The sequence below is a fragment of the Mobula hypostoma genome, chromosome 3, assembly GCF_963921235.1.
Source record: "Mobula hypostoma chromosome 3, sMobHyp1.1, whole genome shotgun sequence".
Taxonomy (NCBI): Eukaryota; Metazoa; Chordata; class Chondrichthyes; order Myliobatiformes; family Myliobatidae; genus Mobula; species Mobula hypostoma.
In genome coordinates, this window is record NC_086099.1 from 2,424,761 (window position 1) to 2,452,732 (window position 27,972).

Sequence of the window (27,972 nt, forward strand, 5' to 3'; positions counted from 1 at the left end):
GTTGCTAACATACCTGGCAGTCTGTTTGCTCTGAAGGAAATTCTGTTTTACACAAATTGCGATATTTTTTTCCCAGGTTCATATGTTGAAACGATGTAAACAAAAGCAGAAGAAGCAAGCTGGGGCTTTCAAAGATTCAAGAGCAGAGAGTTTTCCTCCTCCTGAAATGGGCAACTGAAAAATAAACACACTTTACCAGCTCATTTCAACATCTGGAGATAGAAATCAAGATTTAATTGCTGAGTGACTTAAAGTTTGGAGCAATTTGCATTGTAATAATTTAGAGATTTATTTGCTAATTTCTATTGGAAATTTGCTGTGATTGTCTGATGTCTCCAGCCAGTAGCCCAGAAACACTGAATTATCAAGTAAATGATTGATGTTCCTCGTTCACTAAACTGAAGGGTAGAATAATTATTGCAGTAATCAGTTCTATGTATGGAAAGGAAATGCTTCAACCTTTGCCCCTTCGGGAACATGCTCTGCTCTGCTCTGTTAGAATTTATCATGAGCAGCTCTTCACAATGATTTTTCTCTCATCTCTTCTGACCTCCCCAGCATAATGGCCAGGAAAATATTGCCAAACAATTAGCAGAACGTACATTTTCACAATTCTTCCTACTTGTCTCTTATTTTGGGAAAAAAGCTCAAATCATTTCTAAAATTTTCATTCCAGACCTACACAAAATTCATTTAAGAGATCACAAGATTCTTGTAAGTGTTCATATTCTTTTGGTAGAACATTTAAAATACTTGTTTACCTCAGATTATTTTGTTATTTGAACTGATAATATTAATTAATGGTGTAGAGTTATTCATACTTTAGTGAACTTTGAAAAAGAAATGTTTGCAGAGAGAAAATAGTTTTATACAGAAATAATATTTATGTTTGAGGGTGATAGATATTCAGGGATGCATTGTTAATATGTAGCCACAGTAACACACATTGATTAGCACCACATTATTGTAATGCAGTTATTGTTCAAAAAATGGATTGAGCACAGAACTAATCATAACCATTCAATGCAGCAATGGGTAAAGGAGTGAATAATGGTTCAAAACAACATTGCTTTAGATTTAGTGAAACTGAATATTCTCACTTGAGCTCATTCCAAACACCTATTTATTTTTCCAAAAGCTTAGTTTTAAAATGTTGTAAATTATAATGTTACAAATTTTCCTCCTGGTTTGTCTGAGGACACTGGTTGTAAGTAATCCTTGCCAAACCTTTCAAAACAGCATGACTTAAGGGCATATCAATCTGATTGTTTCAGTCGGTGATTATAGCCAGTATAGGCGACCCTATCATATGATCACATGTCACGTGACAAATGATATTCTGTCCTACGCTAGCTCAGAGGTATGCTCTCCCTCAAGGGGATATAGTTGGAATGATGCAGTTCCCTATTTTTTGAATACTATTTGATACTTGTATAACATACTAGAATAACCTGTTCAAAATGTCCCAGTACTGTTACTGACAAATTACTTGTTCCAAAATTCACTTGTCACCCCCTGTGCTAGAGGAACACCTGACTTTACTGAGCAAGGGGCTTTGGTGGTGAAACCTCCAGCTATTATTCACAATAAAAGACAATTTTTCCTGCTGGTAACACTGTGTCTGAAGTGTACGTGTAAAGGGAACACTCATGAATTACCAGCAGCCAAAGTGTCCTACCTAACTTTTAGTAGAAAGGAAACCCAGTGAGTGAAGAACACAGCTGTTCTCACAATGAGCCACAGTATGGTTGCCCTGGTATGCATCAAGAAAAGGAAGAGTTTTGACCATGAATTCATCTTGTGCTTACAGTGCGTGGCAGTGGTATCATGTATCTCTTGCTATAATTAACACTCATTACATTAGTTTTATTCAGGGAGTGATAGTCAAACGTCGTCGTTGTTCCAGAGAATATTAATGCAGTGAAGTACCAGATACAATTCCATCTACAATAATACATTGTCATATTCCACTCTCGGTGGAATTTTTGTTTGTTTGCCAACCAGTGGGGAAAAGTAGTGAAGAAGGGATTTTGTCTAATTCTCATGAACTGAATCGGATAGACATGAATCTTGTCATCTAATACCATTGGAATTGGTTTATTTTTTATTGCATGTCTTAATCTCTTCGTTTTCTTCCCTCTTACCATGACATTGCTAAAATATTCAACAAAAAGTTAATTAAACTCCTTTGCTGAAATAGAACAGGAAATAATCTAGATTGTTCATTCTCCTGCTCCGCAATATTTTTGAACAGTTTTTGGTTTTTAATCCTCAGACCTTCAATCATCAGCCATATCTTGTGTTCGAGTTCCTTTGGTGGGTGGTACTGGTATGGTGATACAGTTGGCAAATGCATACATTATTAAGTGCTTTACAAATCTTTCATAATGACAATGGGGAAGGTGGTTTTCCTTTAGCAATGCAGCTCTGTTTTAGTTGTGTGTTGGTGCTTTTACCGAAAGGAAATGGCAGCCATTGGAAGATGGGAAACTTTCTGGGTCCCAAATTGTTTACATGGTGAAGTTTTAGAGTTCTATTTTGATAATGCTAAGAGTTTTTAAACAAAATTAAATGCATATTTGTACCTTTTTGATTTGACAGAACCAATTCTATTTTATTATGATGCTTAAAGTTTTGTGGATTGTTAAATGTTAGTGTTTTAGGTATCTTGGGAATTATATTTATGTTGCATTTATATATTAGTAACCATAGAGGCAAGTACAAGGGTATTGAATGGGTTGTGTTTTTAGCAGCATATCATACATTTCTGCACACTGATTTGTGACCACAGGACGTCACAGATTGACTGCCTGTTTATGAGTTTCAGGATTTACACTTTCTTCCCTGGAGAAGAAAAGAAAATGTTTGTCTCTTTTACTGGCCAAAGCTGCAAGGTGTCTGGGTGTATTAAAGCAGTGTTTTATTCTAGGGCAATATTTAATAATCTCACAAAAACTATTTTGATTTATCAGTCTGTGCAAATGTCACTTACTAATTAGTTAAATTAATTGTGTGGGGCTGCATAACCTGGAATGGTTGAGTTTAAATATAAACTTTACAAAAATCCAATTGGCCAATGGTGTAGTTACTGAAGCTGACTCCAGCAGACAACAGTGTTTTGTTAGTGCCTTGTTTGTGCTGCTTGCTTTCTGGATGAGGCCAATAAATGACACGCAAAGTCAGAAAGAAAATGAAAAGCTTAAAATATTGGCCAACCCTGAAACATCGAGTGTCTTTTATAGAATTTCTGTTCTTTTACTAACTTCCAGCATTAAACAGTGGATACTGACAGTAAAATCTGTTTCTCCACTGAACCGGGCGATTGTTACTATCGTCCTCCAAAGGTCACTTTAGAATATCAGATACTAGCAGGTAATGGTGAGAAATTATTTTATAGCATTTTGCGAAGAGGTAATGATTTGCTTATGTGCCTGTTTTTGCCACATCAGTGTGATGGGAACCAAATTACCCTCGACAATCCAAACACCAAGTAATAAAATGTTAAAACTCAACAATTCCTTAATCAAAATGCTGGTGTTTGGATACACTATTACTGGAATCTACTTCAGCTATCATTTTGTTAAAATCAAGCAGGCAATGCTCAAATGTACTGAGCATTTGAGTTGCAAATATTGATTACCTCTAATATCCTTTTCCAACGTGCTTTGTGTAGTGTCAGTCTTCAGCTTTGTTTTACGTGGGAGTGCTTCCTGTCGGTGATGTGTTCTGCTGAACATAGATCTTACACTGTAAATATTGATCGAATTCTCAGATTCTCATCATTCCACCATCGACTGCTCAGTTAGAATTCCCATCATTTGATGTGTATTGCATCAACTGTGTATATTTTGAAATGAGTTCATGTTGTAAAGAAATTGCACTGTTATATACTGCATAATCTCTTCTGAATGTAATTGTGTTCAGTAAGAAATCTATTGAAAGAATAAAATCAGACATTCCAATGAAATAGTTAACAAATGTACATTTTCATTTACCTGTTGCACATGTTGAATCGTCAAATGTGTACTTTTGACTTCTATATTATCGTCTGCATCTCAGATTATACCCAGTCACCACGTGGCCAAAACCTTTTCCTTCCATGTTAGGAACAACAAAGGGGGCAGAAGGACACCTCGGGGTGAGTGAGGGGGTGGAGGGACACCTTGGGTTGAGTGAGGGAGTAGAGGGACACCTCAGGGTGAGTGAGGGGGTGGAGGGACACCTTGGGGTGAGTGAGGGAGTAGAGGGACACCTCGGGGTGAGTGAGGGGGTGGAGGGACACCTTGAGGCGAGTGAGGGAGTAGAGGGATACCTCGAGGTGAGTGAGGGGGGTTGAGGGACACCTCGAGGTGAGTGAGGGAGTCGAGGGACACCTCGGGGAGAGTGAGGGAGATCAGGACACCTCGGGGGTGAGTGAGGGAGTAGAGGGACAGCTTGGGGTGAGTGAGGGAGCAGAGGGACACCTCGAGGTGAGTGAAGGGGTTGAGGGACACCTCGAGGTGAGTGAGGGAGTCGAGGGACACCTCGGGGAGAGTGAGGGAGATCAGGACACCTCAGGGTGAGTGAGGGGATCAGGACACCTCGAGGTAAGTGAAGGGGTTGAGGGACACCTCGGGGTGAGTGAAGGGATTGAGGGACACCTCGGGGTGAGTGAGGGGATCAGGACACCTCGAGGTGAGTGAAGGGGTTGAGGGACACCTCGGGGTGAGTGAAGGGATTGAGGGACACCTTGGGGTGAGTGAGGGAGTAGAGGGACACCTCGAGGTGAGAGAAGGGGTTGAGGGTCACCTCAGGGGTGAGTGAGGGAGTAGAGGGACATCTCGAGGTGAGAGAAGGGGTAGAGGGACATCTCGGGGTGAGTGAGGGAGTCGAGGGACATCTCAGGGTGAGTGAGGGGGTAGAGGGACACCTCGGGTGAGTGAGGGGATCAGGACACCTCGAGGTGAGAGAAGGGGTTGAGGGTCACCTCAGGGGTGAGTGAGGGAGTCGAGGGACACCTCGGGGTGAGTGAGGAGATCAGGATAATGCAGTTGAAGTGTGAGCCCATGGATGTTGATTGTTGGTGCACATAGCAGAACATTGTTAACTGGATAGTTGGGGGTCATTGAGGTGCCGTTGTATTCCGGTGCTCAAAGCAAATGCACCATATTGACCCGGTTAAAGATAAAGATTAAAAACAAGATCCTGGCGAGCAACATGCATAAAATGTTGGCACCAGCAATGGAAATGAATGAACAGCTGACATTTTGGGCCAAACCCTTCATCATAAGTGGAAAGGAAGGGGGAAGATGCCAGAATAAGAAGGTGGGGGGGAGGAGAGAAGGACGAGCTGGATTGGGACTCCCAGCCTGGGGACGTGGACCCCTTGGTTAATGGTGGGAAACCATGACGTTCGAGGTTGGGCAACTCCGACGGAAGGTGGGTGTGGGAGGAGGAAATTAAGTTCGAAGCTGATAGGTGATAACTGGAAAAGATAAAGGGCTGGAAGAGAGAGGAGAGTGGACCATGGGATAAAGCAGAGGAGGTGATTCACCTTTTTGTATTTGCATATTGGTTGTTGTCCATCCTGTTGGTGTGGTCCTTCATTGATTCTATTGTGTTTCTGCAAGAAACAAACCTCAGGGTCGTATATGGTGGCATATATGTTCTACGATAATAAATTTACTTTGAAGATACACTTCCATCTGCCACTTCTTTGCCCATTCACCTCATCTATTTATTTATTCATTGAGGTAAGTGCAGAATAAACCCTTCTGGCTCTTATAGCAATGCTGCTAGGCAACACCCCCCCCCACCCCCATTTAAATCTCGCCTTAACACGGGACAATTTACAGTGTCTGTGGAGGGTATCCGGAGCACCCAAGGGAAACACACATGGTCACATGGGAAACGTACAAACTGCTCACTTACTGCGGCTCGAGTCTGTGTAAGTCCTTGTTTCCTCAACACTACCTTGTCTTTCACCTATCTTCACATTCCACACAAACTCGGCCGCAAAGCCATCAATCCCATCATCCAAATCAGTGACATCAGTCCCAGCACCAGCCTCTGTGGAACACCACTAGCTACCTTCAGCTGATTGGAAAAGGCTCCTTTATTGCCACTCTTTGCCTTCTGCCTCTCAGCTAATCTTCTATCCATGCTAGTACCTTTCCTGTAATACCATGGGCTCTTCTCGTGGTAAAGAGTCTCATGTGCAGGCACCTTGTCAAAGGCCTTCTAAAAATCCAAGTAAACAACATCCTCTTTTGTCTATCCTGCCTATTATTTGTTCAAACAAGTCCAACAGATTTGTCAGGCAAGATTTCCCCTTAAGGTAACCATGCTAACTTTGACCTCTTTTGTTAAGAGCCTCCAAGTACCCTAAAACTTCAACCTTAATAATCCAACATCTTCCCAACCACTGAAGTCAGCCCGATAATTTCCTTTCTTCTGCCTTCCTCCCTTCTTAAAGAGTGAAGAGAAATTGAAATCTTCCAGTGCTCCAGAACCATTCCACAATTTAGTGATTCTTGAAAGATCGTTAGTAATGCCTTCACAATCTCTGCCGCTACCTTCTTCAGAGCCCAGGGGTGTAATCATCCGGTCCAAGTGACTTACCTACCTTCAGACCTTTCAGCTTCCCAACCACTTCACCTTCAGCAATAGCTATGCACTCACTTCTGCCCCCCAACACTCAAATTCCTGGCACACTGCTGCTGCCTTCCACAGTGAAGACTGACACAGAATACTTACGTTCATCTGCCAGTTCTTTGTTCCCATTATTACCTCTCCGGTGTTATTTTCCAGTGGTCCTCTATGCACTCACATCTCTCTCATCTTTATAGATCTGGAAAAGATTTTTGGTATCCGCTTACAAATTATTGGCTCAACTTGATACTTTGTCTTTTCTCTCCTTATGGCTTTTTAGTTGCCTTCTTTTGGTTTTGTAAAGTTTCCCAATCCTCTAAATTCCCACTAATTTTTTCTATATGTCCTCTTTTATTTTATGCTTTCTTTGACTTCCCTTGACAGCCCTTGCCTCTTCCTCCCTTTAGAATAGATCTTCTGTGGGACGTATCAATCCTGCACCTTCCCATTTGCTCCCAGAAACAACAGCCATTGTTCTGCCATCTTGCCAGTGTCCCTTTCCAGTTAACTTTAGCCAGCTCCTCGCTCATGCCTCTAATTCCCTTTATCACCACTGTAATACTGACACAGCTGACATTATATTCTCAAACTGCAGGGTGAATTCTATCATATTATGATCACTGCATCCTAATTATAGCTTCCTAAGGAAGCTAAAGCACTCTCTCCTCCCTCATCACCTGCTGATCAACTTCTATCGGACAACTATAGAGACCCTCCTGACGTATTGCTGTGCAGTGTGGTTTGCCAGCTGCGCAGAACAGAACAGGAAGGACTTGCAGCGGGTGGTGAGGGTAGCAGAGTGGGTTATTGGCACAACATTACCCTCCCTCAGAGACATTTATACTGGCAGACTTCAAAAGAAGGCTACTTGTATTTCAAAGGATCCCACTCATCCTGGACATCACCTGTTTTCCCCTCTACCTTCTGGGAAGAGATACAGAGCATTAAGGACAAAAACAAAGAGACTCCTTAACAGCTTCTACCCACAAGCAGTGAAATGTATAACACCCCCTTCCCTTCTCCTGCCCCCCTCCTAAGACGGCGGCAGCTAAATGCATCACACTTCCAGGAATGGCAGGTGTGCAATAGTCCTACCCCCCTATCCATATATTATTAATTTTGGACTGCACTCCTGAGGTTTTAGAGTTTATTTTATGTATATATTCTTTGTCATGCTGCAAAACGTTGAGCTGCTAAACTGTGTTTCATTGCTCCACAATGACAATAAAGATATTCTATTCTATTCTAAACTGTAAGGGTAAAAAGACCCTGATGGGAGATGCATACAGACCCCCAAACAGTAGTAATGATGAGGCCCACAAGTTACAACGGGAGATAGAGATTGCATGCCAAAAGGGCAATGTTACAATAGTCAAGGGGGACTTCAATATGCATGAAGATTGGGAAAATCAGGTTGGTGTGGATTCTGGGGGGAGGAGTGGAACTTATAACGTGCCGAAGAGATGGCTTTTTAGAGCAGCTTGTGGTTAAGCCCATGAGAGGATCAGCTATTCTGGATTGGGCGTTGTGCAATGAACTGGAATTGATTAGAGAGTTTAAGGTAAAATAACACTTATTATAATATGATCAAATTCCCCTGAAATTTGAGAAGGAGAAGCTAAAGTCAGATATATCAGTATTACAATGAAGTAAAGGGAATTACAGAGGCATGAGAGGGGAGTTGGCCGGAATTGATTGGGAAAGAACACTGGCAGGGATGATGGCAGAGCAGCAATGGCCGGAATTTCTGGAAACAATTTGGAAAGCACAGGATAGAAACATCACAAACAGGAAGTGGCATTCTACAGGCAACATTACACAACCATGGCAAACAAGAGAAGTTGTAGCCAACATAAAAGCCAAAGAGAGGGCGTATAATAGAGCAAAAAATAATGGGAAGTTAGAGATTTATGAAACACTTAGAAACATAGAAAATAGGTGCAGGAGTAGGCCATTCAGCCCTTTGAATCTGCACCGCCATTCAGTATGATCATGGCTGATTATCCAACTCAGAACCCTGTACCAGCCTTCTCTCCATACCTCCTGATCCCTTTAGCCACAAGGGCCATATCTAACTCCCTCTTAAATATAGCTAATGAACTGGCCTCAACTGTTTCCTGTGGCAGAGAATTCCACAGATTCACCACTCTCTGTGTGAAGAAGTTTTTCCTCATCTCGGTCCTAAAAGGCTTCCCCTTTATCCTCAAACTGTGACCCCTCGTTCTGGACTTCCCGAACATCGGGAACAATCTTCCTGCATCTAGCCTGTCCAATCCCTTTAGAATTTTATACGTTTCAATAAGATCCCCCCTCAATCTTCTAAATTCCAACGAGTATAAGCCTAGTCGATCCAGTCTTTCATCATATGAAAGTCCTGCCATCCCAGGAATCAATCTGGTGAACCTTCTTTGTACTCCCTCTATGGCAAGGATGTCTTTCCTCAGATTAGGGGACCAAAACTGCACACAATACTCCAGGTGTGGTCTCACCAAGGCCTTGTACAACTGCAGTAGTACCGCCCTGCTCCTGTACTCGAATCCTCTTGCTATGAATGCCAGCATACCATTCGCCTTTTTCACCGCCTGCTGTACCTGCATGCCCACTTTCAATGACTGGTGTATAATGACACCCAGGTCTCGTTGCACCTCCCCTTTTCCTAATCGGCCACCATTCAGATAATAATCTGTTTTCCTGTTCTTGCCACCAAAGTGGATAACCTCACATTTATCCACGTTAAATTGCATCTGCCATGAATTTGCCCACTCACCTAACCTATCCAAGTAACCCTGATTCCTCTTAGCATCCTCCTCACAGCTAACACTGCCACCCAGCTTCGTGTCATCTGCAAACTTGGAGATGCTGCATTTAATTCCCTTGTCTAAGTCATTAATATATATTGTAAACAACTGGGGTCCCAGCACTGAGCCTTGCGGTACCCCACTAGTCACCGCCTGCCATTCCGAAAAGGTCCCGTTTATTCCCACTCTTTGCTTCCTGTCTGCTAACCAATTCTCCACCCACACCAATACCTTACCCCCAATACTGTGTGCTTTAAGTTTGCACACTAATCTCCTATGTGGGACCTTGTCAAAAGCCTTTTGAAAATCCAAATATACCACATCCACTGGTTCTCCCCTATCCACTCTACTAGTTACATCCTCAAAAAATTCTATGAGATTCGTCAGACATGATTTTCCTTTCACAAATCCATGCTGACTTTGTCCGATGATAACTAAAAAACTAATTAAAAACTAACAGAAGACAACTAAAAAGTCATTAAGAAGGTAAAGATGGAATACGAAAGTAAGCCAGCCAATAAATTAAAAAGGATACCGAAAGTTTCTTCAGAAACATAAAGTGTAAAAGAGAGGCGAGAATTAGGGCTGCTGGAAAATGATGCTGGAGAGGTAGCAATGGGGGACAACGAAATAGTGGATGAACTGAGTATGTTTTGGCATCAGTCTTCACCGTAGAAGACACTATCAGTATTGTGGAAGTACCAGGTATCATGGGACATGAAGTGTGTGAAGTAACCATAACTAGAGCGAAGGTTCTTGGAAAACCGAAAGGTTTGAAGTGTCATAAGGGAGGTGGCTGGGAACAGACCCATGTGCAAGACACAGACAGTGAAGTACTAGGGACAGGACTAGGATACAGGGCGATGGCAAGGACATGGACAGGAAAAATCAGGAACCTGGAACAGGCCTGAACAAGAAAGCTAGGAGCCTGGGCTTGGACTCCGAGCCAGAGACTGGACCTGGGTCTTGCCTCTGGCTCGGGCCCCAGAACCAGGCAAGGACGAGGCTTGGCTGGCAGGCGGGACTTGATGCTACAGGCTGCAGGCAGGAGACTCGAGGCGAGGTGAGGCTGGAGGCAGGAGACAGGAGACTTGAGGTGAGGCGAGGCGAGGCTACAGGTTGGAGGCAGGAGACTCGAGGCGAGGCGAGGCTGGAGGCAGGAGGCGAGGCGAGGCTACAGGCTGCAGGCAGGAGACTCGAGGCTAGGCGAGGCTGGAGGCAGGAGACAGGAGACTTGAGGTGAGGCGAGGCTGGAGGCTGGAGACTTGATACTTGGCTCCTCCAGGGCTGGGCACGGATCTCCTGGGCAGGGCGCGGATCACCACCGGGCAGAGGCAAGGGACAGAACCAACCCCAGGTAACGGCAAGACGGCCTGGCTTACCTGGGCAGAGGCAAGGGACAGGAAGGGAGCGAGGAACAGAGTGGCTCCAGGACAAGACTGCAGGCAAGACGAGTCGAGGGTTTCAGGCGAGGAAACAGAAGGCAGAGGAAGGGATACAAGGAGCAAGGACAAGAACAATCCGGCAGCCACACCCTGGTCTCTGAAGGTATTTATGCAGCCAGACCCAACCAGAATCAGCCGCTCAATTAGCTCAACAAGGACAGAAACAGGGTAGAAAGGAAAACCTGGAGCAAGGGTCGGTGAACCGGACCGTGAACTGGAATACGGACTTCACGGACCGGACTATGACATGAAGATGGATAAGTCACCTGGACCAGATGGTGTACATACCAGAGTTCTGAAAGAGGTGGCTGAAGAGATTGTGGAGGCATTAGTAATGATCTTTCAAGAATCACTAGATTCTGGAATGGTTCCAGAAGACTGGAAAATTGCAAATGTCACTCCACTCTTCAAGAAGGGAAAGAAGCAGAAGAAAGGAAACTATAGGCCAGTTAGTCTGACCTCAGTGATTGGGAAGATGTTGGAGACTATTATTAAGAATGAGGTCTCAGGGTACTTGGAGGAACACGATAAAATAGGCCGTAGTCAGCATGGCTTCCTCAAGGGAAAACCTATTGGAATTCTTTGAAGAAATTATGATAGACAAAGGAGAATCAGTTGATGTTGTGCACTTGGATTTTCAGAAGGCTTTTGACAAGGTGCCACACCTGAGGCTGCTTAACAAGGTATGGGCCCATGGTATTGCAGGAAAGACTCCAGCATGGATAAAGCTGTGGCTGACTGGTAGGAGGCAAAGAGTTTGAATAAAGGAAGCCTTTTCCAGCTGGTGGCTAGTGGTGTTCCACAGGGGTCTGTGATGGGAGTGATTCTTTTTTACATTATATGTCAATGATTTGGATAATGGAATTGATGGGTTTGTTGCAAAGTTTGCAGGTGACATGAAGATAGGTTCAGGCCATGTAGTTTTGAGGAAGTGAAGCTACAGAAGGACTTTGACAGATTAGGAAACGTGCTAAGAAATGTCAGATGGAATACAGTGTTGGGAAGTGTATGGTCATGCACATAGGAAGAACTGAAAGGGTTGACTGTTTTCTAAATGGAGAGAAAATATAAAACACTGGGTCACAGAGGGACTTAGGAGTCCATGTGCAAGATTCCCTAAAGATTAATAAGAACATAAGAAATAGGAGCAGAAGTAGGCCATTCAGCCCATCGAGTCTGCTCCACTATTCAATCATGGGCTGATCCAATTCTTCCAGTCATCCCCACTCCCCTGCCTTCTCCCCATACCCTTTGATGCTCTGGCTAATCAAGAACCTATCTATCTCTGCCTTAAATACACCCAATGACTTGGCCTCCACAGCCACTTGTGGCAACCAATTCCACAGATTTATCACCCTCTGACTAAAGTAATTTCTCTACATCTCAGTTCTAAATGGATGTCCTTCAATCCTGAAGTTGTGCCCTCTTGTCCTAGAATCCACTACCATGGAAAATAACTTTGCCATATCTAATCCGTTCAGGCCATTTAACATTCGGAATGTTTCTATGAGATCCCCCCTCATTCTCCTGAACTCCAGGGAATACAGTCCAAGAGCTGCCAGAAATTCCTCATACAGTAACCCTTTCATTCCTGGAATCATTCTTGTGAATCTTCTCTGAACCCTCTCCAATGTCAGTATATCCTTTCTAAAATGAGGAGCCCAAAACTGCACACAATACTCCAAGTGTGGTCTCACGAGTGCCTTATAGAGCCTCAACATCACATCCCTGCTCTTATAGAAACATAGAAACATAGAAAATAGGTGCAGGAGTAGGCCATTCGGCCCTTCGAGCCTGCACCACCATTCAGTATGATCATGGCTGATCATCCAACTCAGAACCCTGTACCTGCCTTCTCTCCATACCCCCTAATCCCTTTAGCCACAAGGGCCATATCTAACTCCCTCTTAAACATAGCCAATGAACTGGCCTCAACTGTTTCCTGTGGCAGAGAATTCCACAGATTCACCACTCTCTGTGTGAAGAAGTTTTTCCTCATCTCAGTCCTAAAAGGCTTCCCCTTTATCCTCAAACTGTGACCCCTTGTTCTGGACTTCCCCAACATCGGGATCAATCTTCCTGCATCTAGCCTGTCCAATCCCTTTAGGATTTTATACATTTCAATAAGATCCTCCCTCAATCTTCTAAATTCCAACGAGTATTAAGATATATTCTATACATTTAGAAATGAAAGCCAAAATTGCATTCGCCTTCCTCACAACCGACTCAACCTGGAGGTTAACCTTTAGGGGGTATCCTGCGCAAGGACTCCCAAGTCCCTTTGCATCTCTGCATTTTGATATAATAATAGTCTGCCCGTTTATTTCTTCCACCAAAGTGCATGACCATACACTTTCCAACATTGTATTTCATTTGCCACTTTTTTGTCCATTCCCCTAAACTACCTAAGTCTCTCTGTTTTCTCAACACTACCCACTCCTCCACCGATCTTTGTATCATCAGCATATTTAGCCACAAATCCATTAATCCCATAGTCCAAATCATTGACATAAATTGTAAAAAGTGGCTGTCCCAACACCAACCCCTGTGGAACTCCACTGGTAACCGGCAGCCAGCCAGAATAGGATCCCTTTATTCCCACTCTCTGTTTTCTGCCGACCAGCCAATGCTCCACCCATGCTAGTAACTTCCCTGTAATTCCACGGGCTCTTATCTTGCTAAGCAGCCTCATGTGCGGCACCTTGTCAAAGGCCTTCTGAAAATCCACGTACACCACATCTACTGCATCTCCTTTGTCTACCCTGCTTGTAATTTCCTCAAAGAATTGCAGTAGGTTTGTCAGGCAGGATTTTCCTTTCAGGAAATTATGCTGGCTTTGGCCTATCTTGTCATGTGCCACCAGGTACTCCGTAATCTCATCGCTAACAATCAATTCCAACAACTTCCCAACCACTGATATCAGGCTAACAGGTCTATAGTTTCCTTTCTGCTGCCTCCCACACTTCTTAAATAGCAGAGTAACATTTGCAATTTTCCAGCACTCCGGTACAATGCCAGAATCTATCGATTCTTGAAAAATCATTGTTAATGCCTTCGCAATCTCTCCAGCTACTTCCTTCAGAACCCGAGGGTGCATTCCATCAGATCCAGGAGATTTATCCACCCTCAGATCATTAGGCTTCCTGAGCACCTCCTCAGTCGTAATTTTCACTGCACAAACTTCACTTCCCTGACACTCTTGAATGTCCGGTATACTGCAGATGTCTTCCACTGTGAAGACTGATGCAAAATACGCATTCAGTTCCTCTCCACCTCTGTGTCTCTCATTACAATATCTCCAGCGTCATTTTCTATTGGTCCTATATCTATCCTCGACTCTCTTTTACCCTTTATATACTTAAAAAAAGCTTCCTTTCATAATTTGTCTTTTCCTTCCTAATGACCTTCTGTAAGTTTTTGAAAGCTCCCCAATCCTCTATCTTCCCACTAGCTTTGGCGTCCCTGTATGCCCCCTTTTGCTTTTACTGTGGCTCTGACTTCACGTGTCAGCCACAGTAGTGTCCTTCTTCCTTTGGAAAATTTCTTCCTATTTGGAATATATCTATCTTGCACTTCCCTCATTTTTCGCAGAAACTCCAGCTATTGCTGCCCTGCTGTCCTTCCTGCTGGTGTCCCTTTCCAGTTAACCTTGGCCAGTTCCCCTCTCATGCCATTGTAATTTCCTTTATTCCACTGATATACTGACACATTGGAATTTCGTCTCTTTTTCTTAAATTTCAAAATAAACTCGATCATATTGTGATCACTGTTCTTTAAGGACTCCTTAACTTTAAGCTCTCTTATCACCTCCAGATCATTGCTCAACATCTGGAACACTGCTAGTGTCTTCCACAGTGAAGACGATGCAAAATACTCATTTAGTTCATCATCCTTCTCCCATTATTATTTCTTCTGCCTCATTTTCTAGTGGTCCTATATCCTCTCTAATTTCTCTTTTATTTTTAACATACTTGAATAAACTTTTACTATCCATTTTGACATTCTTTGCCAGCTTGCAAAGAATCTTTCCCCTCCTAATGATTCTTTTAGTTGTTTTCTGTATGCTTTTAAAAGCTTCCCAATCCTCTACCTTCCCATTTATTTTCTGTTTTGTTGTATGCCCTCTCTTTGACTTCCCTTGTCACCCACGGTTGTACTGTTTTGTCATTTGAGTATTTATTTGTTTTTGGAATACATCTATCCTGCACCTCCCTCATTTTTCCTAGAAACTCAAGCCATTGCTGCTCTGCTGTGATTCCTGCCAGCATCTCCTTCCAATTTACTTTAGCCAACTACTTTGCCAAATTAGTCCCCAACAGCTCTAGCAAACCTGCCCACGAGAATATTTGTCCCCCTTGAGTACAGGTCGTATCTCCCCCCACAAGAGGTCCCAGTGATCCAAGAACTTGAAGCCGGGTCCCAACTGCTCAGCCTCTCATTAATCTGCCAAATCATCCTGTTTCTACCCTCACCGGCACGTGGCACAGGCAGCAATCCTGAAATTACTATCCGGGAGGTCCTGCTTCTCAGCTTCAAGAAGGGAGAGGGGCAGAAGAAAGGAAAATATAGGCCAGTTAGTCTGACCTTAGTGGTTGGGAAGACGTTGGAGTCGATTATTAAGAATGAGGTCTTAGGGTACTTGGAGGCACATGATAAAAAGGGAAGATCTTGCCTGACAAATCTGTTGGAATTCTTTGATAAAATAATAAGCAGAATAGACAAAGGTGAATCAGTTGTTGTGTACTTGATTTTCAAAGGCCTTTGACATGAGGCTGCTTAACAAGTCATGAAAATGACTTACAGGAAAAATACTCGCATGGATTAGGCATAGGCTGATTGGCAGGAGACAATGAGTGGGAATAAAGGGAGCCTTGTCTGGTTGGGTGCTGGTTACTAGCGGTGTTCCACGAGTCAGTGTTGGGACCAATTCTTTTTATGTTAAATGTCAATGATTTGAATGACAGTATTGATGGTTTTGTTCCAGTTTGTGGACAACATAAAGATAGGTGGAGGGGCAGGTAGTTTTGAGGAAGTAAAGAGGCTACAGAAGGACTGGACCGATTTGGAGAATGGCAAAGTGGCTGATGGAATACAGTGTTGGGGAGTGTATGGTCATGCACTTTGGTAGAAGAAGTGAAAGGGCTATTTTCTAAATGGAGAGAAAATACAAAAATCTGAGGTGCAAAGGTACTTGGGACTTCTGAAATTTCATGGTGAATTCTATTATATTATGATCACTTACTCCTAAGGGTTCCTTTACCTTAAGCTCTCTAATCAATTCCAGTTCATTGCACAACACCCAATCCACAATAACTGGTTCCCCAGTGGGCTCTACCACAAGCTGCTCCATCTCATAGGCATTCTTCAAACTCCCCTCTCTTAGGATTCAGCACCCAACCGATCTTCCCACATTGTAATCCCCCATGACTATCATAACTTTGCCTTTTTGACCATTTTCCTGTTGTAATTTGTAGCCCACATCCTCACTACTGTTTGTGGGGTTGTATATATCTCCTATTACTTTCTTTTTACCCTTGTAATTCCTTTGCTCTACCCACAGCGATTCTACACCTTCCGATACTATGTCACCTCTTTCTAAAGAATTGATTTCTTTTCTTTTCACCCACAGAGCCATTCCAACTCCTCTGGCTGACCTTTTGATACAATGCGTATCGTTGGACATTAAACTCCCAGCTATAATCTTCTTTCAGCCATGATTCAGTGATGCCCACAATGTCATACACATCAATCTGTACTGTACTACAAGTTCATCTACCTTATTCCATATATTGGAATCTTCAGAAGTTTTCGGATGACTCGGCCATAGTTGGATGCATCAGCAAGGGAGATGAGGCTGAGTACAGGGCTACGGTAGGAAACTTTGTCACATGGTGTGAGCAGAATTATCTGCAGCTTAATGTGAAAAAGACTAAGGAGCTGGTGGTAGACCTGAGGAGAGCTAAGGTACCGGTGACCCCTGTTTCCATCCAGGGGGTCAGTGTGGACATGGTGGTGGATTACAAATACCTGGGGATACGAATTGACAATAAACTGGACTGGTCTAAGAACACTGAGACTGTCTACAAGAAGGGTCAGAGCCGTCTCTATTTCCTGAGGAGACTGAGGTCCTTTAACATCTGCCGGACGATGCTGAGGATGTTCTACGAGCCTGTGGTGGCCAGTGCTATCATGTTTGCTGTTGTGTGCTGGGGCAGCAGGCTGAGGGTAGCAGACACCAACAGAATCAACAAACTCATTCGTAAGGCCAGTGATGTTGTGGGGATGGAACTGGACTCTCTGACACTGGTGTCTGAAAAGAGGATGCTGTCCAAGTTGCATGCCATCTTGGACAATGTCTCCCATCCACTACATAATGTACTGGGTGGGCACAGGAGTACATTCAGCCAGAGATTCATTCCACCGAGATGCAACACAGAGCGTCATAGGAAGTCATTCCTGCCTGTGGCCATCAAACTTTACAACTCCTCCCTTGGAGGGTCAGACACCCTGAGCCAATAGGCTGGTCCTGGACTTATTTCATAATTTACTGGCATAATTTACATATCACTATTTAACTATTTATGGTTCTATTACTATTTATTATTTATGGAGCAATTGTATTGAAAACCAATTTCCCCCGGGATCAATAAAGTATGACTATGACTATATTGTGTGTCAGTCCTGTATTCACCCTTTTCAATTTTGTCTGCCTTTCACATTGCATTTCATCCTGTTGACTGCAATATTGCCGTGTCATCAGCCTCTCCTTGCTAGGAGTCTCTACACACTTTCTCTGTCTGTGACCCAACTACTCCAGCCTCTGCCCCACCAATCTGGTTCCTATCACCTGCCAAATTAGTTTAAATCCTCCTGAACAGCTGTAGCAAACCTGCTCACAAGGAATCGGTCTCCCTCAGGTTCTGGTGTAACCTGACTTCTTTTGTACGGGTTGTCACTTCTCCAGAAGTGATTCCAATGATCTATAAGACTGAATCCCTGTACCCTGCACCTGTTCCTCAGCCACGCATTCATCTTCCAAATCATCCTATTCCTGCCCTCACTAGTGCATGGCACAGGCGGCAATCCAAATTACTACCCTGGAGTTCAGCTTTCTACCTGGCACCCTAAAATCTCTCTTCAGGACCTCCTCACCTTTCCTACCTGCAGTATATCATTGGTGCGTATAGTTACCATTGCTTCTGGCTGCCTAACCTCTCCCTTTAGAATGCTGCAGAGCCAACTGAGACATCCCTGGCCCTGGCACCTGGGAGGCAACATACCAGCTGGTGTCCCTATTGTGTCCATAGAACCTCGTCTCTATTCCTCTGTGCAATCTATCACCACTGCAATCCTCTTCACCACTGTATTCTCTCCTGAGGCTCAGTGCCAGAGACCCAGTCCTGCATCTCCTCCGCCCCCAGCAGTATCCAAAGTGGTACATTTATTACTGAGGGGAGGGGTGCAGCCACTCTGCACTGGCTGTGCATTTCCCTTCCTTCTCCTGACAGTCCCCCTGTTACCTGCCTCCTACAAACGAGGGGTGACTACCTCTCTGTAGCTCCTGTCACCTCCTCATTCTCCCGTATCAGTTGAAGGTCATCGAGCTGCAGCTCCAGTTCCTTAACAGGTTCTCTGAGGAGCTGCAGCTCGGGGCACCGGGTGAAAATGTGGTTATCCGGGAGGCTGGAGTCCCCCTGACTTCCCACATCCCACTCACACAACAAAATATTACCCCTGGAGCCTTTCTCATTGCACTGAATGTCCCCTAATAGACGAGGAATGAAGACTAAACAGGCTGAAGAAGAAACTTATTGGATACTTACCATGCTGATCTTACTGAATGAAGTTTGATGAGCCACAGCCACTCACTGCGCTGGCCCGCTCACGCAGTGGCTGTTCCGTTCTCACCTGCCTTGTTCACATTTGCTCTTTCTAATGAATCCTGTTCATTGACCGGGTGCAACCCAACTCGGAAAAATTGCCGCAAAGCGCCGCCTTTTTGATCTTCAGCCGCAAACCCAAGGGGAACCAATATCCTTGCGGCAAGTTTGCTCGAGCTGTTCGGAAGGGTTTAAACGAATTTGGCAGGGGGATGGGAACTAGAGTGATGGGCTGAGGATGTGGTAGCTGGTTTACAAACAGAGGCAGTGTTGTAGTTAGACGGATGATCGGGCAAAATTTCAGTCAACAGGATGAGTTGCAATGGAAAAGGCAGACAAAATAGAAAGAGGTGAATAGAGAACTGCAGGTGTTAGATTTGAATACACGCAGTATACAGAATAAGGTAGATGAACTTGCAGCACCGTTACAGATTGACAGGAATGATGTTGTGGGCATCACTGAACCGTGGCTGAAAGAAGATCATATCTGGGAGCTTAGAGTCAAAGGATACACATTGTGTCAAGAGGACAGGCAGGTAGGCAGAGTGGTAGCTTGGCTCTCTTGGTAAAAAATGAAATAAGATCATTTGAAAGAGGTGACATAGGATCAGAAGGTGTTATTTACAGACCCCCAAACAGTAGTAAGTACGTGGTCTACAAATCGCAACGGGAGGTGGAAAATACACGCCATAAGGACAATCTCACAATAGTCATGGGGGATTTCAATATGCAGTGGCATGCAAAAGTTTAGGCACCCCCTGGTCAAAATTTCTTGTTACTATGAATAGTTAACTGAGTAGAAGATGAACTGATCTCCAAAAGTCATAAAGTTAAAGATGAAACATTCTTTTCAACATTTTAAGCAAGATTAGTGTATTATTTTTGTTTTGTACAAGTTTAGAGTGAAAAAAAGGAAAGGAGCACCATGCAAAAGTTTGGGCACCTTAAGAGATTTGAGCTCTCAGATAACTTTTACCAAGGTCTCAGACCTTAATTAGCTTGTTAGGGCTATGGCTTGTTCACAGTCATCGTTAGGAAAGGCCAGGTGATGCAAATTTCAAAGCTTTATAAATACCCTGACTCCTCAAACCTTGTCCCAACAATCAGCAGCCATGGGCTCCTCTAAGCAGCTGCCTAGCACTCTGAAAATTGAAATAATTGATACCCACAAAGTAGGAGAAGGCTATAAGAAGATAGCAAAGCACTTTCAGGTCGCCGTTTCCTCAGTTCGTAATGTAATTAAGAAATGGCAGTTAACAGGAACGGTGGAGGTCAAGCTGAGGTCTGGAAGACCAAGAAAACTTTCCGAGAGAACTGCTCGTAGGATTGCTAGAAAGGCAAATCAAAACCCCCGTTTGACTGCAAAAGACCTTCAGGAAGATTTAGCAGACTCTGGAGTGGTGGTGCACTGTTCTACTGTGCAGTGACACCTGCACAAATATGACCTTCATGGAAGAGACATCAGAAGAAAACCTTTCCTGCGTCCTCACCACAAAATTCAGCGTCAGAAGTTTGCAAAGGAACATCTAAACAAGTGTGATGCATTTTGGAAACAAGTCCTGTGGACTGATGAAGTGAAAATAGAACTTTTTGGCCACAATAAGCAAAGGTATGTTTGGAGAAAAAAGGGTGCAGAATTTCATGAAAAGAACACCTCTCCAACTGTTAAGCACAGGGGTGTATCGATCATGCTTTGGCTTGTGTTGCACCCAGTGGCACGAGGAACATTTCACTGGTAGAGAGAAGAATTAATTCAATTAAATACCAGCAAATTCTGGAAGCAAACGTCACACCGTCTGTTAAAAAAGCTGAAGATGAAAAGAGGATGGCTTCTACAACAGGATAATGAACCTAAACACACCTCAAAATCCACAATGGACTACCTCAAGAGGTGCAAGCTGAAGGTTTGGCCATGGCCCTCACAGTCCCCCGACCTAAACATCATCGAGAGTCTGTAGATAGACCTCAAAAGAGCAGTGCATGCAAGACGGCCCAAAAATCTCATAGAACTAGAAGCCTTTTGCAAGGATGAATGGGCAAAAATCCCCCAAACAAGAATTGAAAGACTCTTAGCTGGCTAAGAGTCAGCAAACGTTTACAAGCTGTGATACTTGCCAAAGGGGGTGTTACTAAGTAATGACCTTGCAGGGTGCCCAAACTTTTGCTTTGGGTCCTTTTCCTTTTTTGTTATTTTGAAACTGTAAAAGATGGAAATAAAAAAGTAATCTTGCTCAAAATATTAAAGAAATGTGTCATCTTTAACTTTATGCCTTTTGGAAATGAGTTCATCTTTTACTCGCTTAGATATTCACAGTAACAGAAATTTTGACCGGGGTGCCCAAACTTTTGCATGCCACTGTAGATAGATACTTTCTTGGTCCCAAAGGAAATCAGTGTCACTGTCGCATTACAAGTGCACAGATATACAAATATTAGAAGAGAAGTAAGAAAGGATAAGAAGAACTGACCTCAAACAGTGTAACAGGAGGGAGTCGTCACTTCCCCGCTGTAGGCTGACTCATTAGAGCCTAATGGCCGAGCGTAGGAATGACCTCATGGAGCAGCAAGTCGTCAACGTGCAAATAGATTGTAAAAATCAGGTTGGAGCTGGATTCCAAGAGGGAAATTTCTAGATTGTCTCCATAAGGCTTTTCAGAGCAGCTTGTGGTTGATCCCACGAGAGGATCAGCTATTCTGGATAGGGTGTTGTGCAATGAACCAGAATTGATTAGAGAGCTCAAGATCAAAAAACCCTTCGGGGAAGTGACTATAATATGATCAAATTCACCCTGAAATTTGAGAAGTAGAAGCTAAAGTCAGATGTATCCGTACTGCAGTGGAGTAAAGGGAATTACATTGACATAGTCATACTTTATTGATCCCGGGGAAATTGGTTTTTATTACAGTTGCACCATAAATAATAAATAACAGAGGCATGAGAGAGGAACTGGCCAAAATTGATTGGAATGGAACACTGGCAGGGATGATGGCACAGCAGCAATGGTTGGAATTTCTGGAAGCAATTCAGAAGGCACAGGATATATACATCCCAAAGAGGAAGAAGTATTCTAGAGGAAAGATGACACAACAGTGGCTGTGAGAGTCAAACATAGCCAACATAAAATACAAAGAGAGGGAATATAATAGAGCAAAGATTAGAGGATTGGTAAGCTTATAAAAACCAACAGAAGGCAACCTAAAAGTCATAAAGAAGACAGGCTAGCCAATAATATTAAAGAGGATACCAAAAGCTGCTTCAGTTTCATAAAGTGTAAAAGAGAGGTGAGAGTAGATATCAGGCTGCTGAAAAATGATGCTGGAGAGGTAGTAATGGGAACAAGGAAATGGTGGATGAACTACATAGGTATTTTGCATCGGTCTTCACTGTTGAAGACACTAGCAGCGTGGTGAAAGTTCAAGAGTGTCAGGAGGCAGAAGTGTGCAAAGTTGCCATTAATGAGAAGATTCCAGGGAAACTGAAAGATCTTAAGGTAGATAAATCACCTCAGCAGATGGTATATACACCACAGGATTCTGAAAAAGTTGTGGAGGCATTAGTAATGATCTTTCAAGAATCACTGGATTCTGGAATGTTTCTAGAGGGCCGTGTTAAGAGTGAGTTTTTGGGTAGATGACTCTGGCCACCAATCTTCTGTTTGACAAAGTACCGTGGATTGAGTTCATAACAATGCATTTCCTAAAAGCTGTGAATACCAGATGCTGCTGATGCCATAGTTTGACCAGATGCCGTAGTGTTGAAGCCAGTATTATCTATACTTTATAAATATGAATTGTCCTCTATGTTAACATGTAAAATACCAAATAAATGTATTGTGGATTTAACTTGTCACGTACCCCATGATGGGTTAAAGAACCAGCAGAAATAGAAAACACTTTGGAGTCCAGTATTGCTATAAACTACTAATATTTATTAGTAACTACGCAATACAGTAATATAAAATCAGATATATAAAACAGGTTAGCAATGATTAGATATGTATAAGTGTGGAAATATATGAAAACCAAGCTTCTTCAAGTCTGGAGGTAAATGGATACAGTCTTACGGTGATGAGTAAAGTTCAGTTCAGTTTGTGGTATTGAGCTGAGTAGTGATGGAGAGAGAGAGAGGGAGAGATTTGAGTCTTCAGGTGAGCTGACGCCGTCGATCTTCCCGTCGTCCTCCGAATTCCTTTAGAGGTCACCGACTGTGACCACAACAAAGGGGACCGTTCTTCTGTGGTGGAATTATCAACCCAGGTGAGGGTTGGACACACGACTAACTCCCCACCGGTCACACCCTTTTCACACTGCGAGAGCCACTGATCAATCCTCCAAAACCCACCTTTTCTGTGGGCACAACAAAGCTCAACCAGTGTCCAAAACCATGTGTCTGTGAGTCTATCATCTGACCTTCTATTTATCTCACCGTGCTGGACACCAGCTTTCCATCAAGTAGCTCCTCCCTTCTCTCTCTGTAGGAACACAGAAGCTGGCAATGTCCTTGCAAAAGTGTAAACATGCTGCAGAGAAACCATAACACCATCTCAAAGCAGTCTTCACCTCTCTCTCTCTTAATAACAAGGTGCTTGTGTTGAACAATTCTCTCTCTTTTTAAAGGTATAGTCCATAAAAAATATGACCCCTTTGGGTACATAACAAACTTGCACTCCTAAAGGCTGTGAGTACCAACCCAGACATGTTGGCATCAGGAGGAAAGAATGAAGTCAGAAGGTGTGATGTTTTGTATGTAGCTTCAAAAGAAAGCATTGTCTATAACTTTGTAAATAGGGATTGCCCTTTGTGTTTAGCATATAAATATCGAGCCCACATTGGGCTAGCAGACCTTTCTACCGAAAACACCTCCGTCTGTATGATGCCTGCTGTACCTTGTTTTGTCAAATAAAGAAGCTGCTTTGTATCTACCAGTGACTCTGTCTCTCCAGTGATTTCATCCATGCCACAACAGGCCAGAAAGTTGCAAATATCACTCTACTCTTCAAGAAGGGAGAGAGGCAGAAGACAGAAAATTATAGACCAGTTAGTCTGAGCTGTGTTTGGGAAGATGTTGGAGTCAGTTGTTAAGATTGTCGTTTCGGGGAACTTGGAAGCATATGATAAAATAAGTGTCGTTTCCTTCTGTGAAAATCAGGCCCCACAAATCTGTTGGAATTCTTTGAAGAAGTTACAGGCGGGATAAATAAAGGAGGATGGGTTGATGTTGAGTACTTCGATTTTCAGAAGGCCTTTGACAAGATGCCACACATGAAACTGCTTAACAGGTTACGAGCCCATGCTACTACAGGAAAAACAGAGCATTTGATAGGGCATTGGCTGATGGGCAGGGAGCAAAGAGTTGGAATATAGGGAGCCTTTACTGGTTGGCTGCTGGTGGCTAGTGGTGTTCCATAGCGGTCTGTGTGGGAGTGATTCTTTTTACATTGCATGGATGATGGAATTGATGGCTTTGTGGCCAAGTATTCAGATGATACAAAGATAGATGGAGGGGCAGGTAGTTTTGCATTTCTTGCACTCCTCAAGAACCTCATTTGTTCCTACCTGCCAGGCACCTCCTTCTTCTTAACCAGGACCTCAATATTTTTGAAAACCAATATACCCTAAATCTGTCATCCTTGCCTTTTATTCTGACAGGGCCAAACAAACTCTGTACTCTCAAAATTTCACTTCTGAAGATCTCCCATTTACGATGCACATCTTTGCCAGAAAACAACCTATCCCAATCCACACTTGCCAGATCTTTTCTGATACTATCAAACTTGGCATTTCTGGAATTTAAAATCTCAACCCCAGCACCACACCTGTCCTGGTGCATTGGGGTTGACAGTTTTGGATTTGAGGACCAGACCTTTCCTTTTCCATAATTACCTTGAAACTATTTGTGAGTCCATATCCAGGAATTCTTCACAAATAATTTTCACTAATCTTGTTCTACCTGTGTTCACTTTCACCAGATATTTGAACCATGTCAGGGAGTTTGCCTCAGAATCAGTTTAATATCACTGGTACATGTCATGAAATAGAAACATAGAAACATAGAAAATAGGTGCAGGAGTAGGCCATTCGGCCCTTCGAGCCTGCACCACCATTCAGTATGATCATGGCTGATCATCCAACTCAGAACCCTGTACCTGCCTTCTCTCCATACCCCCTGATTCCTTCAGCCACAAGGGCCATATCTAACTCCCTCTTAAATATAGCCAATGAACTGGCCTCAACTGTTTCCTGTGGCAGAGAATTCCACAGATTCACCACTCTCTGTGTGAAGAAGTTTTTCCTCATCTCAGTCCTAAAAGGCTTCCTCTTTATCCTCAAACTGTGACCCCTTGTTCTGGACTTCCCCAACATCGGGAACAATCTTCCTGCATCTAGCCTGTCCAATCCCTTTAGGATTTTATACATTTCAATAAGATCCCCCCTCAATCTTCTAAATTCCAACGAGTACAAGCCCAGTTCATCCAGTCTTTCTTCATATGAAAGTCCTGCCATCCCAGGAATCAATCTGGTGAACCTTCTTTGTACTCCCTCTATGGCAAGGATGTCTTTCCTCAGATTAGGGGACCAAAACTGCACACAATACTCCAGGTGTGGTCTCACCAAGGCCTTGTACAACTGCAGTCGTACCTCCCTGCTCCTGTACTCGAATCCTTTCGCTATAAATGCCAGCATACCATTCGCCTTTTTCACCGCCTGCTGTACCTGCATGCCTACTTTCAATGACTGGTGTATAATGACACCCAGGTCTCGTTGCACCTCCCTTTTTCCTAATCGGCCACCATTCAGATAATAATCTGTTTTCCTGTTTTTGCCACCAAAGTGGATAACTTCACATTTATCCACATTAAATTGCATCTGCCATGAATTTGCCCACTCACCCAACCTATCCAAGTCACCCTGCATCCTCTTAGCATCCTCCTCACAGCTAACACTGCCGCCCAGCTTCGTGTCATCCGCAAACTTGGAGATGCTGCATTTAATTCCCTCATCCAAGTCATTAATATATATTGTAAACAATTGGGGTCCCAACACTGAGCCTTGCGGTACCCCACTAGTCACTGCCTGCCATTCTGAAAAGGTCCCATTTATTCCCACTCTTTGCTTCCTGTCTGCCAACCAATTCTCTATCCACATCAATACCTTACCCCCAATACCGTGTGCTTTAAGTTTGCACACTAATCTCCCGTGTGGGACCTTGTCAAAAGCCTTTTGAAAACCCAAATGTACCACATCCACTGGTTCTCCCCTATCCACTCTACTAGTTACATCCTCAAAAAATTCTATGAGATTCGTCAGACATGATTTTCCTTTCACAAATCCATGCTGACTTTGTCCGATCATTTCACTGCTTTCCAAATGTGCTGTTATCACATCCTTGATAACTGACTCCAGCAGTTTCCCCACCACCGACGTTAGGCTAACCGGTCTATAATTCCCCGGTTTCTCTCTCCTTCCTTTTTTAAAAAGTGGGGTTACATTAGCCACCCTCCAATCCTCAGGAACTAGTCCAGAATCTAAAGAGTTTTGAAAAATTATCACTAATGCATCCACTATTTCTTGGGCTACTTCCTTAAGCACTCTGGGATGCAGACCATCTGGCCCTGGGGATTTATCTACCTTTAATCCCTTCAATTTACCTAACACCACTTCCCTACTAACATGTATTTCCCTCAGTTCCTCCATCTTACTGGACACTCTGTCCCCTACTATTTCTGGAAGATTATTTATGTCCTCCTTAGTGAAGACAGAACCAAAGTAATTATTCAATTGGTCTGCCATGTCCTTGCTCCCCATAATCAATTCACCTGTTTCTGTCTGTAGGGGACCGACATTTGTCTTGACCAATCTTTTTCTTTTCACATATCTATAAAAGCTTTTACAGTCAGTTTTTATGTTCCCTGCCAGTTTTCTCTCATAATCTTTTTTCCCCTTCCTAATTAAGCCCTTTGTCCTCCTCTGCTGAACTCTGAATTTCTCCCAGTCCTCAGGTGAGCCACTTTCTCTGGCTAATTTGTATGCTTCTTCTTTGGAATTGATACTATCCCTAATTTCCCTTGTCAGCCACGGGTGCACTACCTTCCTTGATTTATTCTTTTGCCAAACTGGGATGAACAACTGTTGTAGTTCATCCATGTGATCTTAAAATGCTTGCCATTGCATATCCACCGTCAACCCTTTAAGTGTCATTTGCCAGTCTATCTTAGCTAATTCACGTCTCATACCTTCAAAGTTACCCTTCTTTAAGTTCAGAACCTTTGTTTCTGAATTAACTATGTCACTCTCCATCTTAATGAAGAATTCCACCATATTATGGTCACTCATACCCAAGGGGCCTCTCACGACAAGATTGCTAATAAACCCTTCCTCATTGCTCAATACCCAGTCCAGAATAGCCTGCTCTCTAGTTGGTTCCTTGACATGTTGGTTCAAAAAACCATCCCGCATACATTCCAAGAAATCCTCTTCCTCAGCGCCCTTACCAATTTGGTTCACCCAATCTACATGTAGATTGAAGTCACCCATTATAACTGCTGTTCCTTTATTGCACACATTTCTAATTTCCTGTTTAATGCCATCCCCAACCTCACTACTACTGTTAGGTGGCCTGTACACAACTCACACCAGCGTTTTCTGCCCCTTAGTGTTATGCAGCTCTACCCATATCGATTCCACATCCTCCCGGCTTATGTCCTCCCTTTCTATTGCGTTAATCTCCTCTCTAACCAGCAACGCCACCCCACCTCCTTTTCTTTCATGTCTATCCCTCCTGAATATTGAATATCCCTGAATGCTGAGCTCCCATCTTTGGTCACCCTGGAGCCATGTCTCTGTGATCCCAACTATATCATACTCATTAATAACAATCTGCACTTTCAATTCATCCACCTTATTACGAATGCTCCTTGCATTGACACACAAAGCCTTCAGGCGCTCTTTTACAGCTCTCTTAGGCCTTATACAATTATGTTGAAAAGTGGCCCTTTTTAATGCTTGCCCTGGATTTGTCGGCCTGCCACTTTTACTTTTCACCTTACTATTTTTTGCTTCTACCCTCACTTTACACCCCTCTGTCTCTCTGCACTGGTTTCCATCCCCCTGTTGTGAACTAACCTCCTCACGCCTAGCCTCTTTAATTTGATTCCGACCCCCCAACCATTCTAATTTAAAGTCACCTCGGTAGCCCTCGCTAATCTCCCTGCCAGGATA

The 27,972-nt window shown here is 43.4% G+C and overlaps 1 protein-coding gene across 1 annotated transcript in view; it reads left to right on the forward strand.

Moving 5' to 3' along the window:
• LOC134343814 (diacylglycerol kinase theta-like) overlaps window positions 1–3,957 on the forward strand; it is a 231,988-nt gene extending 228,031 nt beyond the window's left edge. The window contains exon 23 of the mRNA XM_063042563.1: window positions 77–3,957. Within this exon, the coding sequence (XP_062898633.1) occupies window positions 77–178 (102 nt within the window). The 3' untranslated portion in view covers window positions 179–3,957. The remainder of the gene's footprint in view (window positions 1–76) is intronic.
• The last annotated feature ends 24,015 nt before the right edge of the window (window positions 3,958–27,972 follow it).